At 48.9% G+C, this 19,153-nt stretch overlaps 1 protein-coding gene across 5 annotated transcripts in view; it reads left to right on the plus strand.

Moving 5' to 3' along the window:
* PRKAG2 (protein kinase AMP-activated non-catalytic subunit gamma 2) overlaps positions 1-19,153 on the plus strand; it is a 323,078-nt gene that overhangs the window by 190,952 nt on the left and 112,973 nt on the right. For 4 of the 5 annotated variants that reach the window (XM_033193595.1, XM_033193594.1, XM_033193596.1 and 1 more), the window contains one exon: positions 6,684-6,901. In XM_033193595.1, the coding sequence (XP_033049486.1) occupies positions 6,684-6,901 (218 nt within the window). Of the gene's footprint in view, positions 1-6,683; positions 6,902-19,153 lie in introns of those variants that run through there. The other variant, XM_033193603.1, reaches the window with a different exon arrangement.

The raw sequence follows: 19,153 nt of genomic DNA on the forward strand, positions 1-19,153 counted from the left end.
GAGGGGCAGATGGAGCCAGAGTGTGTAAGCCCTCTGTAAACAGGGTGGTACTGTGGAAAAAAAAAAAGTGTTGCCAGAGTGTGTAAACCCTCTGTAAACAGGGTGGCATTGTGCAAAAAAATAAAAAAGCGTTGATGCTGCAAGACTCTACTCCCTCTTAAAAACATTTCAGATATCAGTCAACAGAGAGGGCGTATGTTTGGTTCCAGGAAGATTCACTCCCTGTGCCCCTAAACTATGCACACATCCCTAATGCACACACTGTGAGTCTTAGCATGTCACCTGTCTGTTCCCCTAAAAGCTTCCCTTCCCCCTCTGTGGTCCAGAGTGTCACCTGTTTTCCCCACAGGAGTCACCAGCTCTGGAAGGAGCAGGAAGGAGCAGGAAGGCCAGGTGGAAAGATGGGAGCAGCTTCTGAACTTGGAAAGATCGTAATAATAGAGAATCATTCAGCCCCACCAGAAATGAGGTGTTCCCACCCCCAGATGAACAGTCCACCTTCTCATCGCCTCGCCCCCAGAGGTTCACTCCTGCATCACGCCCCCTCTCTCACCTCCGTTGGGACTGGGTTAGGATCATTCCAGTACTCACACGGGGGCGGTCTGCAAGGGGACAGGGCCACGGGAGGAGCAGACGCCATGGTTTGTGCTCTTAAGAGCCCTCAGAGGCAGGCAGGGGGCTTGGTCACAGTTCCATTCTCTGTAAACTATTTACTCGAAAGATGAACATTCTGTCCCCAAAGAACTAGCAAGGAGTTTTCATGGTCTGTGAATATCCCTTGCACAACAGTGACTAAGTTTCATCCCTGAGGAATGTTGGAAGTGGAAACGCTTCTCAAAGAGAGAAAGCAAGGGAGAGAGGAGCTCAGGAAGACACAGCCACGGGCCTGGTTCTAGCAGGAGACAGGACAGAGGTCCTGGTCCCGGTCCTCGTGGGAGACACCCCTGCACAGAGCTGGGGGCCGCATTGGGGCAGTCAGGGCAGGAGGCAGGTCAGTGCTTAAATACGGCCTTCGCCAGCCTTTTGGCTCAAAAGCAAAACAGTGGCTGAAAAGAAGTCATTTTCTGAATGGATAATCCATTCCCATGATAGAAAGTTTGAAAAATCAAAAAGGGGATATGATGAAAGCCCTCCCTGCCAGTTGTTCCCTTCCCTGGAGACAGCCAGCGTTTCCAGATCCTGCCAGAGATAGTCTAGGCAAAATCAGACAGGCAGAATATAGATATTCTCTTTCCTTTTTTTGAAACTACAAATGGTATCGTTCGATACAGATGGCTCTGCAGTGGCTTTCTTCACTTACCGCTGCATCCTGGAGATGAAAGGAACGAGGATGCCTGTCATATTCCGACAGGGATGGCGGCTGCCCGTGCCTACAGATGGGCCGTGATTTATCTAACCTCTTCTTGAGGAGCCTCTGTGTCTCCAGGCTCTGCTTTTAAAAGCACCATGGTAATGAATAAGCTGTACACTCGACACTTGGCAATTACACAAATAAGTCTATGGAAGAAAGCCCCAGAAATGGAATGACTGGGTCCAGGATCATGCGCGCTTGTGGTTTTGATAGGTGTTGCCAAGGTAGGTACCACAGAGTACCTGTTTCCTCTGGGCCTTTGCCCAATGCCTGCATGGGTGCTGTTTGGGCTCATTTTGTTGTGTTGTGTTTTGTGAGACAGGGTCTTGCTGTGTCTCCCAGGCTGGAGTTCAGTGGTGCTATCCTAGCTCACTGTAGCCTTGAACTCCTGGGCTCAAGCAATCCTGTCATGCAACTGAGACTATAGGCATATGTCACCACATCTGGCCAATTTTGTTTTTAATAGAGACAGTCTTGCCATGTTGCCCTAGATGATCTCAAACTCCTGGGCTCAAGCGATCGTTCTCCCTCAGTTCCCCAAAGTGCTGGGACTGCAGGCATGAGCCACCGCACCTGGCCAGGGCTAGTTTTGATCATGCTCTGCTCAGGGACAGACATAGGTCCTTTTCAGCATTGTTCATGGAGGAGGCGTTAGAGCTCTCTGTGGCTGGCCCCTTCCTTTACACACGAAGACCGCAGCCCCCCAGAGGGGTTTGCCTACAGGGCTGTCGCAGGTCGTGAGGATGTGGGGGGTGGCACAGAGTTTTGAACCTAAAGTGCCCACCACTATATCCTATTCAGCTCTGCCCCGTCAGGTCCCCACACATGCCTACGGGAAACGGGGGCACAGCCCTTGGGAAGCGTCACTGAAGGGGCCCTGTGTCCAGTGGGGGAAGGGGCTGGGAGAGGAGGATGAGAACATTCCCTCTTGACTCTCGGGAGAGGAAATAGCCTGTCCTAGGTGCATTGTGGGACCTGGACAGGCCCCTGCTGGGGATTCTCTCGCTGCAGGAACCACTGAAGGATGTGGCTGTGGAGTCTAAGGCCCCAGGCGGTGCCCCACACTACACCCAAAACAGCACACAAGGCTTCCTTGCTCTGCCCCTGCAGATTCCCCTGAGAGGCCCCAGGCAGGACCTCCCGAGCCCTGGCTACTGTCTCCGTTTCTCAGTGCCAAGCAGCTGGAGCCTGGCCCTGAGAAGGGTCCGGACGGTCCGGCATCCCCTTCGTGGTCCTGCCTGCTGACACCCCCCATCTCTGAAGAGCTGCTAAACCACATCAGGACCTTCCCACTCGTCCTCTTCCCTCTCCTTCCTTCCCGCCCCACCTCAAAGCAGGGCTTTCTTCTCAAGACCTTTTAGGAAAAAGATTCTTTTTTCTTTTCCTTTTTCTTTTTTTTTTTTTTTTTTGAGGCCTAGTCTCACTCTGTCACCCAGGCTGGAAAGGCTGGAATGGAATGCAGTGGTGCAATCTTGGCTCACTGCAACCTCCGCCTCCTGGGTTCAAGCGATTCTCCTGCCTCAGCCTCTGGAGTGGCTGAGACTACAGTCACGCGCCACAATGCCTGCCTAATATTTATAGTTTTAAGAGAGATTGGGGTTTGCCATGTTGGTCAGGCTGGTCTTGAACTCCTAACCTCAGGTGATCCACCTGCCTCAGCCTCCCAAATGCTGAGATTATAGGCATGAGCCACTGCACCTGGCCTCTATTTTTCAGAAGAGTTTGGGGCTTTGTTGTGAGGGCCTTTTACATTTTAAGTTTCGGGTCCTAACCATCTCCTGCTTCCACCCAGAGCTGGCTCCCAAGTGCCAGCCCGGGGCTTCCAGAGGGCTTTCCACTCACACTGCTCAGTCTCCTGAAGGGACTCCCTGGAAAAGGGGGCTCCTTCTCTAATAGGTAACTTCCAAACCTCCCCCCGACACACAAAACAAAACATGCACCCCGCTCTCCACAGAGGGAGAGCAGATTCACCCTGACCTGAGCCGGCCCTCTCACTGTTCTTTCTGTTCCTTGCCTGGTGGCGGCAGGCATTTGCCAGACCCCTTGGCTCAGGACAGCACTGGGTGCCGTGGGGCCCAGAGAGTGTGACAGGACCCCCGTCCCCAAGATAGACGGCAGATCTTGGTGGGGAGAGGGGACTTACATACTTTTGTATTTGGTTTGAACGTTAAACAGTTTGTCATTAAGTGATAACATACGGGACAGTGAAAAGGCTTTGTGAGTTCGGTGACACGAGGGACAGGAGGACAGGTCCTTCCCCATGAGGATGGAGCAGGAGGGGCACAGGTGGGTCTGGAAGCTGTGAGGAGGAGGAACCCAGCAGAGGTGCCTGGGGAGGGTGAACCAGGCCTGCAGCTCTGTAGGTGACCCAGCCTCATCCAGACAGAAGCAGTAACTGGTGACTCTTGGGCCTGATAAAAGGAAAACTTCTGCTGAATTACATTTAAAGGAGTTTAATTGAGCAATGAACGATTCGCAAATTGAGCAGCCGTCTGAGCCAGAGTAGACTCAGAGACCCCAGCTCAGCCATGTGGTGGAAGAAGATTTATGGACAGAAAAAGGAAAGTGACCACAGAAAACGGGAGTAAGGCACAGAAACAGCTGGATTGGTTACAGCTCAGCGTTTGTCTTATTTGAACACAGTTGGAGCAGTTGGCTACATGTGATTGCCAAAACTCAGTGACTGGCGCACGTGTAGGCTACCGTCTGTTTACACCTCCACCTGTTACAGTTCACAATGTACAGAAAACCCTTTGGGCCAAACTTAAAATATTTACGGAGTCAGCTCCAGGCTAAATGTCATCTAACAGGCCATGTCCACTGCATCTTTGGTTTGACTTGCGTAATTCAAAATTTATTTTAAAAGTTTTTCTACCTGTAAGATGTAAGATATCAGACGATGAGTGCGGCGGCTCATGCCTGCAATCCCAGCACTTTGGGAGGTTGAGGCAGGTGGATCACTTGAGGTCAGGAGTTCAAGAGCAGCCTGCCCAACATGGTCAAACCCCAGGTCTACTAAAAATATTTTTAAAAACTTAGCCAGGCCTGGTGGCAGGTGCCTGTAATCCCAGCTATGTGGGAGGCTGAGGCAGGAGAATCACTTGAACCCGGGAGGCAGAGGTTGCAGTGAGCTGAGATCACACCACAGCACTCCAGCCTAGGAGACAAGAGTGAAAACTCTGTCTCAAAAAAAAAAAAAAGATTTGCGATATCAGACCCAAAGCCCGATTCTGCTTCTCTGAGAACACAATCCAGGATTGTACCAGTCTCCTCAGGCTGCTATAACAAAGTGCCACCTACTGAGTGGCTCAAAACAACTAAAATTTAGCCCCATCCTGAAGGCCAGAAGTTCAAAATCAAGGTGTTGGCAGCACCACGCTCCCTCTGAAACTTGTAGGGGAGGAATCCTCTTTGCCTCGCCCTGGCTTCTGGGGTTGCCAGCAATCCCTAGCGCGCCTTGGCTGCCGCGGCATTGCTCCGATCTCTGCCTCTGCCAGCACGAGGCCTTCCCTCTGTGTATCAGTTTCGGTGTCTCTTCTCTTCTCATAAGGACACAGTCATGTTGCATTAGGGCCCACCCTAGTCCAGCAAAATCTCGTCTAGACTTGGTTGATCTGAAAAGACCCTGTTTCCAAATAGGGTCACATTCACAGGTCACATTCTGCCTGTGCAACGTGCCATGATTTATTTAACCTCTTCTCGACGGGCCTCTGCATCTCCAGCTCTGCTTTCAAAAGCAGCATGGTAATGAATAAGGCATACACTCGCCACTTAGCAATTACATAAGTAAGTCTATAGAAGAAATAGACTTGTTTCTATTAGTTAGAAATAAGTTGAAGTGGACAACGTTGAACTCCCAGAAGATTCATGTCTCCAGTCTTCCTTCAGGCCTCCACTAGCACCATTGCCCCTCCCAGCATTTGCCCCCTCCCTTTTCCTGACCATCTAAATCTGTTTCACTTTTTAGACCCCATCCCAGTCCTACCCTTTCCCTGAAGTCTTCTTGGGTATTTATCTTCACAGTGAAGTCTTGCCGCTGGGAACTTACAGTGGTAATGTTCGTGTTGCACGTTTTGGTAGGAATAGCACTTCCATCCCCTTCCCCTCTCCCTCCCCTGCTCCCACCCCCCCCTTCCCCTCCCCCTTCTCCTCCCCCTCCCCTGCTCCCACCCCTCCCCTCCCCTCCCCTGCTCCCACCTCTCCCCTCCCCTCCTCCCACCTCTCCCCCTCCCCTCCTCCCACCACTCTCCCTCTCCTCCTCCCACCTCTCCCCCCTCCTCCCCCTTCCCCTCCCCTCTCTTTTCCTCCCCTTCCCCCCTCCCCTGCTTCCTCCCCTTCCCCTCCCCTGCTTCCTCCCATCCCCCTCCCCTGCTTCCTCCCCCTCCCCATTCCCTTCCTCCTCCCCCTTCCCTTCTCCTCCCCCTTCTCAGGTACATGGTCCAGTGGCTTCTGCAGCATTGGCTGGCATCTCTGCTGCACACTTTCTGAACTTTCCCATGTTTTACCTCAATAAATATGGCACCACTGCGTTTGCTCTTGGCACCATGCCGGGGAAGGAAGGAGAGGAGATCAAACGATATTTGGCTGAATGGAGGACAATAGCATCTGGAGGGTGTGTGTAAAAATTCACCAGAAAACTTGGGACTGTGTGAGCACCCCCTTCCCAACGAGGGGATGCTGTCCACAACCGACGGTGGATAGTGAGGCGTTTCTAGACACACTGATTCTAAGAGACTAGAAATCGGTTTTTAAAGCTTTTCCTCAACATTCAGAATAATTTGGCTTCTTGCCATTTGAGGTTTTGGGCACCAGGAATGGTGAGAGCCTCCCTCTGCCATGGCCAGACCTCTGACCACCTCTGATGTCCCTTCCTGGAGGCCAGACCTCTGACCGCCCCCAATGTCCCTTCCTGGAGGCTAGATCGCTAACTGCCCCCAATGTCCCATTGTGGAGGCCAGACCTCTAACTGCCTCTGATGTCCCTTCCTGGAGGCTGGACCACTGACCGCCCCTGACGTCCCTTCCTGGAGGCCAGACCTCTGACCGCCTCCGACATCCTTTACTGGAGGCCAGACCTCTGACTGCCCCCAATGTCCCTTCCTGGAGGCCAGACCTCTGACCGCCTCTGACATCCCTTACTGGAGGCCAGACCTCTGACCGCCTCCGACATCCTTTACTGGAGGCCAGACCTCTAACTTCCCGTGATGTCCCTTCCTGGAGGCCGAACCTCTAACTGCCTCCAATGTCCCTTACTGGAGGCTGGACCTCTGACTGCCCCCAATGTCCCTTCCTGGAGGCCAGACCTCTGACCACCCTTGGTGTTTCTTCTGCAGCCTCCGGCCTCTCCTCCTCTCCGTCAACACCCACCCAAGTGACCAAGCAGCACACATTTCCCCTGGAATCCTATAAGCACGAGCCTGAACGGTTAGAGAATCGCATCTATGCCTCGTCTTCCCCTCCGGATACAGGGCAGAGGTTCTGCCCATCTTCCTTCCAGAGCCCGACCAGGCCTCCACTGGCATCACCGACACACTATGCTCCCTCCAAAGCCGTAAGTCTGGGCCCTTCTGTGGGTGGGGCTGCCGGGTGGCAGAGGGAGGGCAGAGCGGTGATTGCCCCAAGCCGCACAGTCTATCTGCAGCTGAGACCAAGGCTGTGTGCTCCCGACGTCTTCAGGATATCGTATCATAAATCACAGGCTGAGGGAGAAATGGTGAGGGCACAATAGCAAATGGAAATAAAAAATAGCTGGGTGTGATGGCTCATACCTGTAGTCCCAGCACTTTGGGAGGCCAAGATAGGCAGATCACTTGAGGCCAGGAGTTTGAGACCAGCCTGGCCAGCATGGCAAAACCCTGTCTCTACCAAAACTGCAAAAATTAGCTGGGTGTGGTGGCGTGCACCTGTATCCCAACTACTCAGGAGGCTGAGGCACAAGAATTGCTTGAACTTGGAAGGCAGACACTGCAGTGAGCTGAGATCGTGACACTGCACTCCAGCCCTGTGTAACAGGGCAGACTCTGTCTCAAAAAAAAAAAAAGAGAAAGAAACAAAATGAGAAATGATAACATCTGGGACATGACCCGGAGGAGGTTTTTTCCCCTTGGCTTCTTAAAAATCATTCGTTGAAAGTTTTGTTTGAATTTACCTTGATTGGGATACTTCAGTATTTGCAAAATGTCACAGGGAAAGCAAAAAAAAAGTAAACAGAAGTGTTATTCTAGAGGTTTAAGATTTCGAGTCTGACATCATCAGACTTAGGATGCGCTCTTCGGAAGGGGAGCATTTCACAGAGGAGTGGGATGGAGCAACAGACCCGTGCAGCCTCCAGCACTTCCTGAGACCGAGGCAGCGAATCTCCACAGCTTCACTAAGCACCGTCCATTTCAACACAATGGGCTCTACCGAGACCCCAGCTGTCACTGCTGGTTTAATTAGCACAGGTACCCTGTGTTATTCCAGTGCCCAGCAACAATGTGAGAGCCACATCCCTGAGTCAACCTGTATGGCTGGAACCACTCCATTCAGTTGTCACATTAGCTTCCTGGAGCATGACATAGTGCCACACACTGGATGGCTTAAAACAATAGAAATTTACTGTCTCACTGGTCCTGGAGGCCAAAAGTCCAAAGGCAAGGTGTTGGCAGGGCTACACTCCCTTCAAAGCCTCTAGGGAGGGTCCTTCCTTGCCTTCTCCAGCTTCAGCTTGTGACAGTGTTACTCCACTCTCTGTCCCATTCTCACATAGCCATCTTCCCTTTGTCTTTCTTTGCATCCAAATTTCCTTTTTATAAGAACACAAAGCTGGGCATGGTGGCTCACATCTGTAATCCCAGCACTTTGGAAGGCCAAGGTGGGTGGATCACTTGAGGTCAGGAGTTCGAGACCAGCCTGGTCAGCATGGTGAAACCCTGTCTCTACTAAAAATACAAAAAATTAGCTTGGCGTGGTGGTGGGCACCTGTAATCCCAGCTACTTGGGGGGCTGAGGCATGAGAACTGCTGGAACCCGGAGGCAGAGGATGCAGTGAGCTGCGATTGCACCACTGCACTCCAGCCTGAGTGACAGAGCGAGACACTGTCTCAAAAAAAAAAAAACAACAACAACAACAACAAAAAACAAAAAACCACACACACACAAGCTACATTGGATGAGCCTGCACCCCTGTCATCTTATCCTGATTGTATCTGCAAAGACCCTGTTTCCAAAAGCCACCACATTCACAGGTACGGGACTTAGAACTTCAACATCTCTTTTTAGGAGACACAGTTCAATCTGTAACAACTGTTATCTTTTAGAAGAAGATGTGTTGCCGTGCTGAGAACATATTCCTATTCTTCTTGTTCATTCAGTTATTTTATTAAACACAGGTGTAGAAAAGTATTGTTTTAGGTGCCAAAGGTTAAACTGCAAGGTATTGTTCCTGCCTTCTAGAGCTTACAATCTGATTGGGAACTGAACAGTACTAGGGCGAAACAGCTCAGTAAAGGGGGAAAGCAGTTTGGCTGGGATAGCAAGTGGCACAGTCGGCCCTACAGGAGGGAGAAACGGGAAAACTGCTGGTCGGATAAGGGCGATGACGGCTTCAAGGCATGTCACCAGCTCGGCTGAGCCTGGAGTACTGTCAGGGTTTACATGAAGGGAGAGGGAAGGGAGAACCTTCTAGAAAAGAAAATTAGTCTTTGACTAGAGATCAATGATTAGAATAACCCCATTCAAGAAGAGACAGTGGTTTGACGAGAAAACTACGATTTATTTGAGATCATTTGAAGTGATGGTGACAGATGCGGGGCTCTTCCACGAGTCCCTGATGTTTCATGGCAGCAGCTTTGTGCTGGGGACAAGCCCAGAGCCTTCCCAGTTGAAAGAAAAGAGAATCCAGGGAGTGCTCTGGATTTGCCGTCAGCTTCCTCCCCGGGAGTGTAACAGGAAAGTGATGTTCTTAACTCTTTATAACCCAACCGTTTATACCTCATACAACCATGCAGCCCTCGGTCAAGGCCAACAAGTATAGGTCCTTCCAGGCTTGCCACGGTGGTCAGAGAGGGAGTGTCCTGGGGTCAGAGGGGGAGTGAGTGTGCTCAGCTGTGTCCCACACTCAGCAGCTGACCCAGAGCACGTGCCCTGGGCCAAGCATGCGGCTGGCAGCAGGAGTGTGCCGTCGAGTGAGATTTCAACAACAATCCAAATGTCGTGAATGGGTAAACAAATGTGGTGTATACAGATGATGGAAGAGTACCCAACCTTACAAAGGGAGGAAGTTCCGACACAGGCAGTGACACGGAGGGGCCCTGAAGACCTCGTGCTGAGTGAAATCAGCCAGGCACAAAAGGGCACGTACTGCATAATGCCACTTATGGGAGTCCCTAGAGTCATCCAAACAGAGACAGAAGGTAGAATGGTGGGTGCCAGGGGCTGTAGGGAGGGGAAAAGATGAGTTAGTGTTTTACGGAGACAGAGTTTCAGTTTGGAAAAGTGAAAAAGTTCTGGAAATGAATGGTGGTGATGGCTGCACAGCAATATGAATGTATCTACTGCTACTGAACACTTGAAAATAGTTCAAATGGTGGCTCACACCTGTAATCCCAGCACTTTGGGAGGCCGAAGCAGGTGGATCACGAAGTCAAAGAGATGGAGACCATCCTGGCTAATATGGTGAAACCCCATTTCTACTAAAAATACAAAAAATTACCCAGGCGTGATGGCAGACACATGTAATCCCAGCTACTTGGGAGGCTGAGGCAGTAGAATCACTTGAATCTGTGAGGCAGAACTTGCAGTGAGCTGAGATCGGGCCATTGCACCACTGCACTCCTGCCTGGGTAACAGAGCGAGACTCCTCAAAAAAAATAAAAAATAGTTCAAATGGTGACCGGGAGCGGTGGCTCACGCCTGTAATCCCAGGGCAACAAGAGTGAAACTGTCTCAAAAAAAAAAAAAAAAGTTCAAATGGTAACTTTTATGTATATTTACCACCATAAAAGGAATGATCTGGTCAAGAGTCCAATTTTTATGTCATTTGAGCTTCTGAAAATCAGGCTGATGGCCCAAGGCTCCCCATTTAAATTTTGAAAGAATGTATTTCAAGGAGTGGAAGAGAATGTCCCCTTTGGTTACCTGATGGTAAGCAAGCCCCTCACCCCACTTGTAAGTTTCAGCCCTCAGGCGTGCAAGGGCTGCCTTTGCCTGCACCCTTCACAACCTCTGTGGCCACAGTTTGGCTCAAGCGCTTTCTGCTTTCAGCGTCCTGGCAGCAGGTTCACCTGATTACTCGGCAAAGACTCTGCTTCCAAATAAGGTTGCAGTCACAGGTACCAGCGCTTAGAACCTCAACCTCTTTTCAGAGGACACAATTCAACCCAAAACAGTTGTTATCTTTTGGGAGAAGATGTGTTTGGCATGCAGAGAACATATCATTATGTTCTGGCAGCAGGGTGGGTGGTAGTTTCAAGTTCATAGAAATTTGCTCCTTTATAATAGGATTTGATCGAGTATCTTTAATTTATGTGGTAAGTTCCTTAGGAGCTTGGCTGATTCTGTTAATTTGGCTACCAGGATAATCTCTGTGGAGGAATGTGAGTTAAAGACTTTTGATGGTCTGAAAATATTTAGATATAATTTATCTCTGCCTTTTGTAATAAAAAGATACTCTCTGTAAACATGGACCATGAAGATCATTTTTATAAAATCTGTTCCCATGAATTTCATTCTAAAATAGGGAAAGGAATGGAGAAAATTAGTCTTTAAAAGACAGCACTCTTTTTCTTTTTCTTTTTCTTTTTCTTTTTCTTTTTTTTTTTTTTTTTTTGAGAGAGTCTCCCTCTGTCACCCAGGCTGGAGTATCTTGCCATGATCTCAGCTCACTGCAACCTCTGCCTCCTGGGTTCAAGTAATTCTCCTGCTTCAGCCTCTCAAGTAGCTGGGGCTACAGGCATGTGCCACCACACCCAGCTAATTTTTATATTTTTAGTAGAGACAGAGTTTTGCCATGTTGGCCAGGCTGGTCTCGAACTCCTGACCTCAGGTCAATCTGCCCACCTTGGCCTCCCAAAGTTGCTGGGATTACAGGCGTGAGCCACCACGTCCGGCCAACAGCACTCATTTTATCATGTATTTATTCAGCAAATACCTATTAAGCAACTTATGGGCCTAAAACTGTGCTAGCATGGGTAACAGGATGACAAATCTGTGAGCCCTGCTCATGGGAAAAGGTCAATGTTTGTTTTACTTACCACTTGATTAACAGCTCCGTGCATTATGCATAGGAAGGCGTCAGTGAATAGCTACTAATTGAACAAAGGAAGGAACTTGTGTTTCTTTGGGAAGAACAGATAGGTAATTCATTACAATGGAGTGTGATAGAACCCGTTCTGTTACTGTGGGAGGAAACCCCATCCTATCTTGGTGAGTGGAAGAGCTGATCCCAGAGGAAGTCAAAATTGTTTTCAGCAGGGAAGAGCAATAATCTGCTCTGCATTTCAGGATGATCCCCTAACTGGGTATGGAAATTAGGCTGGATGTGGTTAGAACAGGAGCCCAGACGAGATGCCGTGTGAAATAATCTAGGCCTGGGTAGCAGCTGAAGGTAGAAAGAAATGGAATCGTGTCTAAAAGTAGAGGGCTATTTTGGAGGTAAAACGGAAAGGAATTTGGAAGGTAGTGGTTGATTAATTGAAGGGGAAGCAGACGAATCAAGGGTGATTCCAAAGGTTTTGCCATGGGAAAGTGGATGGATGATAGTTCCAGCTGTGGGGGTATGGAACAGAGGAGGAAGAGGAGCAGGGTGTATATGTGAGTGCATGTGTGTGGGTGTGTGTGGGCATGCATACAGGTGTGTGTGCATGCAGGTATGTGGGGGTGTGTGGGCATGTATGCAGGTGTGTGTGGGTGTGTGGGGGTGTGTGTGAGCATGCATGCAGGTGTGTGTGGGTGTGTGGGCATGTATGCAGGTGTGTGTGCATGCAGGTGTGTGTGGGTGTGTGGGGGTGTGTGAGCATGCATGCAGGTGTGTGTGCATGCAGGTATGTGGGTGTGTGTGGGCATGCATGCAGGTGTGTGTGGGTGTGTGGGGTGTGTGTGAGCATGCATGCAGGTGTGTGTGCATGCAGGTGTGTGTGGGTGTGTGGGCATGCATGCAGGTGTGTGTGCATGCAGGTATGTGGGTGTGTGTGGGCATGCATGCAGGTGTGTGTGCATGCAGGTATGTGGGTGTGTGGGCATGCATGCAGGTGTGTGTGCATGCAGGTATGTGGGGGTGTGTGTGGGCATGCATGCAGGTGTGTGTGCATGCAGGTATGTGGGTGTGTGTGAGCATGCATGCAGGTGTGTGTAGGTGTGTGGGGTGTGTGTGAGCATGCATGCAGGTGTGTGTGCATGCAGGTATGTGGGTGGTGTGGGCATGCATGCAGGTGTGTGGCATGCAGGTGTGTGTGCATGCAGGTATGTGGGGGTGTGTGGGCATGCATGCAGGTGTGTGTGCATGCAGGTATGTGGGTGTGTGTGAGCATGCATGCAGGTGTGTGTGGGTGTGTGGGGTGTGTGTGAGCATGCATGCAGGTGTGTGTGCATGCAGGTATGTGGGTGTGTGTGGGCATGCATGCAGGTGTGTGTGCATGCAGGTATGTGGGTGTGTGTGGGCATGCATGCAGGTGTGTGTGCATGCAGGTATGTGGGTGTGTGTGGGCATGCATGCAGGTGTGTGTGCATGCAGGTATGTGGGTGTGGGCATGCATGCAGGTGTGTGTGCATGCAGGTATGTGGGGGTGTGTGGGCATGCATGCAGGTGTGTGTGGGTGTGTGGGGTGTGTGTGAGCATGCATGCAGGTGTGTGTGCATGCAGGTATGTGGGTGTGTGTGGGCATGCATGCAGGTGTGTGCATGCAGGTGTGTGTGCATGCAGGTATGTGGGTGTGTGTGGGCATGCATGCAGGTGTGTGTGCATGCAGGTGTGTGTTCAGGTGGTGGTAGTCCAATAAGGCGCCTGTGGCACATTTAAGTAGAGGTGCCCAAAGGGTAAGTGGATATTGAGTCTGGAGCTGGAACTTCAATTTGAATATCATTCAAATATAAGTGGCAATTGGTGCTATAATAGTAGGTGAAATAATTCATAGAAATGTATGGTGAAAAGAGAACCAGAAAACACGTGGACATCCAAGGCACAATCGAAAGAAGCGGATTCTGACTTCCCTGGAAAGTAGGCAGAAATCCAAGTGAACACAGCATCACAGGAGCAAAGGGAAAGTGTGCCATCGTGTTTCACGTACTAAGAGCGGTCAGTGACATCAAATGCAGCCAACTCGTTGTGTAACATAAGGACTGAGGTCGTTGTGACTGCGGCAAGGATACTTTCAGTGGCAGGGTTGACAGAAGCCATATAGTGTGGGCTGATGATTAAGGGATAAAGAAGTGGGGATCTCTAGTGTAGGTAGCTCAAGTATCCTGATGCGAGGGAGAGGATGGGGGCTGTAGCTAGAAGAATGGAGATGATGGCATCTTCCTACAAAGAGGAATAGACTCAAACTCTACCGGGGAAAGAGTGAGTGGAGGGAAACATTAAAGATAGGAGGGAAAAGAAAGTGTCACGCCCGGTCTTACAAAGGAAAGGAGTGTGTTTCCTTATAGGTGGTGGGAGCACATCAAGCACTTGCGATGGAGATGTTTGTCTTGGACCAACGGGAGAGTCATCTTCTATTGGTTTGAAAACTTCTACTGCAAAGGTGTTAGGATAATCCGTGCTTTTCCAATTTCCTTCCACAGCAGTCACTCCCATGCTCCCCGTCTTTTTCTCCTAGGAATTCACTTTTGATTTATTGGAAGCAGAGCCTAAGCTGGGGTTTCAGGAGCAAGTTTGTTTGTTTATTAAGGGAGTGCTCTCAAAAGGAACCTGTAAGAGGGTGAAAGGAAGAAGAAGCTGAGCAAAGATGTGGTTTCAGATGAGATCCACTCTCAACCTGATGACAGGAGAGGAGATTGGTGTTATAAATTGCACCAGAATTTGCCCTACCTTGAGGCAAGACAGCTAGATTTTGTGCCTTCATACAACACAGCCTTTTGTGATAGAATGTCCCAGGACAAGGGAGATGCACCTCCAGCTGAGATGGCTTCTGTCACCCAAGAACAATCCTGCTAAAAATGTTGCAGGTGTGACCCATCAGCAGCAGCTTCTGCAGCAGCTGGGTACCAGAGCCCATTAAAATGAATCCAGGACATCTCCTATAGTCTGAATTCTCCATGCTCGTCTTTTGCCAGCTGATTCATGTATCCAGCAGATTTGAGTACTATCTTAGTCATTTAATGTTGCTGTAACAATATACCTGAGGCTAGGTAATTTATAAAGAAAAGAGGTTTAATTGACTCGTGATTCTGGGGGCTGGAAAGCTCAAGATGGAGCAGCTGCATCTGATGAAGGCCTCATGCCTCTTCCACTCATGGAAGCAGAAAGGGAGTAGACATCTGCAAAGAGATCACCTGGCAAGAGAGAGAAACTGAGGAAGACAGGCACTTTTTAACAACCTGCTCTCAAGGGAACTAATCCATTCCTGTGAGAGTGAGAACTCACCCCTGCAGGAGGGTATTAATCTATTCATGAGGGATTTGCCCCCTTGGCCCAAATACCTCCCACTAGGCCCCACCTCTCAACACTGCCACATTGGGGTATCAAATTGCAACGTGGGTTTTGATGGGAACAAACCACATCCAAACCATAGCTGGTACTACATCAGGTTTTCTATTGCTGCATAGCAATAACCTCCCCAAAACTTAACTACATTTACTTAACTCACAAATCTGTGGGTCAGCAATTTGGGTGGGCATTCTTCTGGTCTTGACTGTGCTTATTCATATGACATCTTTGGTCACCTACCAGGTTACTTGGGGACTGGCTGGACCAGAGTGACCTCAGCAGGAACAGCTAGCTTGTCTCAATTCCACATAGTCTCTCTTCCAGCAGGCTAGTCCCAGCTCGTTCAGATGCCTGGGACAGGGTTCCAGGAGAGAGAGAAGCATGTGTAAGGTCCCTTGAGGCCTAGGCTCAGAGCAGGCACATGCACGGTAGTTCCTCCTATCCAAGGCAGAATCTTTTTCCTCCTCCCCAGATCTGGGTTGGCCTTATGATTTGCTTTGGCCAACAAAATGAAGCAGAAGTGACAGTCACATCACAGAGGAAGTGGATACAGGAAGAAATGGAGGATTGGGCACCTCTATCTCTACTAAGACAATCTGCCTTATCACTTGGTTTCAACAGCTGGGTCTACAGTTGAACACATGATGTACTAGATAGAATCTGGAGGTTCATGTGGCTATAATTAGATGGTTGACAGCTCTGAGAATAATCTTCCTGTAAAGTAGATTATTGTAGTTTGCATCCCCTGAGATACAGACTCTAGGAAGAGATTGGTGTGCAGGATGTTTATCAGGAAGTGCTCTCAGGATTGACACCTGTGGAAGAAGGGAAGGCAGAAAGATTGGGTGGAGGGTGAGGTTGTGATGCAATGCAGTGTCAACAAAGGCATCAGCTAACCCACAGGGAGGACTAAGCAGGGGCGGCTCATCAGAGTTGTCCCAGGTTGGTGCAAAGAAACTAGACCTCTATACTCTGACACCAGCCAGTCAGTAGATGACAGCTGTCCTGGGCAGGGAGCTGACCTTGGGCAAGGCAACTCTCTTCAGCCAAGGTCATTTCTGGCTAATAGTTGAAGGTTGTCAGTTGGCAGGACTCTCAACAGCTGGGGAAATACCCTTCATTTCTGAAAGGGGATCTGGGTAGTGCTCCATGGAAAATACATGGAATTTTTCTCCCCTTCATTTTTAAATTTATGATACCAAAATCCTGATAGGAGAAAATAAGGGCTGTCCTATTTCTCTTCCTATTATATATTTAATATATAACTAAACTAAAGGGAAGGCTGCAGGATGGTTGGTTAGGACTGAATGAAGAAGTTTCATTAGACCCAGGCAGGGAGGAACTAAGGCCCCTTGCCAACAGCCATCACTAGCTTGCCAGCGATGGGAGAGCATACCATGGAAGTGGATCATTCAGCCCCAATCGAGCCTTCAGATTAGGCAGCCCCAGCCATACCTAACTGAGACCTCATGAAAGACCATGAACCAGGACTGTCCAACTGAACTGGTCATGAATTCCTGAACCATGGAAACCATAAGAGATACTATATTAGTTTGTTGCCTCCCAGCAGAGGTACTATATGTAGGTTACCTGTGATTTATTCTAGTGAACATCCCAACTCTACAACACCAATATTTGAGCCCCGGCCTCATCCAGGTGAAGGCAGGGTTGCCTCTCTAAGGGGGAAAAATTCAAGATGAATCCTAAAATGGCCATTGTCATGATTAAGGGATGCAGATTTTATCTTGAGAACTCTATCAACCAAGAGAGTGAGATAATACACTACTGGACATCTCTATTTTTCACTCTACACTTACATCCCTGTGACCAAAACGATGCTAATCCAAGGCCATGCGACCTGTGGATCTGTAGGAGTAGATATTTCATCTGTTAGTTTTGCTGCCCTGTGAGGGAAGCGGCAGGATGCACCCCCTCAATGGCTTCAGCTCCAGGGTTCTGCTGCGACAGGATGTACCCTCTTCTTGCTGGGGAGACTCTCAAGGACAGGAATGATCTCAACTGTCTCTGAGTGCTCAGTGCCTAGGACAATGCCAGGCAGATAATAAGTTGTTAGGAAATGACGGCTGAACAAGTGAGTCCCCTCATGGGTGGGAGATGACAGAGGCAGGGTGTTTACCACATTAAAAAGATCCAACATCTTTTCTTTGGAGCTTGGCTACCCTGGGAACAGAATGAATAAGAATCCCAAAGACCCCAGCCATTGCTCAGAGAAAAAGGGCGGCTTAAACAATGGAAGTTGATGTGTCACAGTTCTGGAGGCTGGAAGTCCAAGATCAAGGCGTTGGCAGGTTTGGTTTCTCCTGAGGCCTCTCTCCTTGGCTTACAGAGGCATCACTGTGCTCTCATGTGGCCATTTCTCTGTGTGCACTCATCCTTGGTGTCTCCTCCCCTTCTTATGAGGACACAAGTCCTATTGGACTAGGGCCAACCCTATGGCCTCACTTAAACTTAATTACTTCTTTAAAGGCTCTGACTGCAAATACAGTCACATTGGAGGTTAGGGATCCACCGTATGAATTTTGGGGAAACACATAACACATAAATTCAGTCCATAACAGATAATAAATTATTGTTGTCTTAAGCCACTGAGTTTTAGGTGAATTGTTATGGATCAGGAGATAACTAATACTTGTTTCATCCGGTGTGAGGGGAGGTAGCATAACTCAGTGAATTGAGCCATGGGTAACAAACTCAAGAACTTTGGGTTGTTTTTAAAAATGGACTGTCTTTTGCCATTCAGTCAATCTCCAAGACCCCTAGTTCTCCTATTATGAAAATTTGGGAGACGATCACTGACCAGTCTTTCAAAGTTGTTATGTGAAATAATTACCTTTTCTTTCAAAGATAGGCACTTTAAAAATCTATAAATATCTCAAATCTCTTGACATAAAGGAACAGTTAAAGATTTTATATGCACTACTTTGTTCTTATATTCCTGTCTGCCATTTTAAATAGCAAGTTACAACCTCATAAGGTCTTGATGTTAAAGCTCTCTGCCCAGAAATGGTAAACTAGCAGCTCCATAGTCTGTGACTCACAGCAGATTAGATACTTTAAAAATAGTTTGGAAAAATTTCACATTGGGTCAAGGAGTAGGAGCTACAGAGAGAACTGATTCTCAGTGGGATTGCTTATCACGAGAGCTGGCACTTAGACAAGTGCTGCCTGTGTGCTGAAGAGACAGGCAGAGTGTCTATCCTCCCAGCTGTCAAAAAAATATTATAATTGGCATTCTTCCTATGTTCCTGCACTGTTGGAATCATGACTCAATGAACAGAAAGAAGGCAGAGAGAGAGACACACACGACTGGGAGCGTGGCCCTTTTTTCTGAGCAGTGACCGGGTTCTTTGGGATTCTTATTCATTCTGTTCCCCAGGGTAGCCAAGCTCCAAAGAAAAGATGTTGGATCTTTTTAATGTGGTAAACACCCTGCCTCTGTCATCTCCCACCCATGAGGGGACTCACTTGTTCAGCCGTCATTTCCTAACAACTTATTATCTGCCTGGCATTGTCCTAGGCACTGAGCACTCAGAGACAGTTGAGATCATCCCTGTCCTTGAGAGTCTCCCCAGCAAGAAGAGGGTACATCCTGTCGCAGCAGAACCCTGGAGCTAAAGCCATTGAGGGGGTGCATCCTGCCACTTCGCTCACTGGGCAGCAAAACTAACAGACGAAATATCTACTCCTACAGATCCACAGGTCGCATGGCCTTGGATTAGCATCGTTTTGGTCACAGGGATGTAAGTGTAGAGTGAAAAATAGAGATGTCCAGTAGTGTATTATCTCACTCTCTTGGTTGATAGAGTTCTCAAGATAAAATCTGCATCCCTTAATCATGACAATGGCCACTTTAGGATTCATCTTGAATTTTTCCCCCCTAGAGAGGCAACCCTGCCTTCACCTGGATGAGGCTGGGGCTCAAATATTGGTGTTGCAGAGTTGGGATGTTCACTAAAGTGAATCACAGGTAACCTACATATAGCACCTCTACTGGGAGGCAGAGTGCACCGTGATTATCTTTTTCCCTAACTTGGGCTGGCAATGTCGATAAAGGACATAGCCTAGGTATGCAGTAGACATTAAATATGTGTATTTCTTGTTTAAGAAACCATCATGATAAAACTGTCACCAGTTTCAAAGCCAGGGGCAGAAGCCAGTTGC

This window comes from Trachypithecus francoisi, unplaced genomic scaffold (genome assembly GCF_009764315.1).
Source record: "Trachypithecus francoisi isolate TF-2019V2 unplaced genomic scaffold, Tfra_2.0 Lachesis_group4, whole genome shotgun sequence".
NCBI lineage: Eukaryota > Metazoa > Chordata > Mammalia > Primates > Cercopithecidae > Trachypithecus > Trachypithecus francoisi.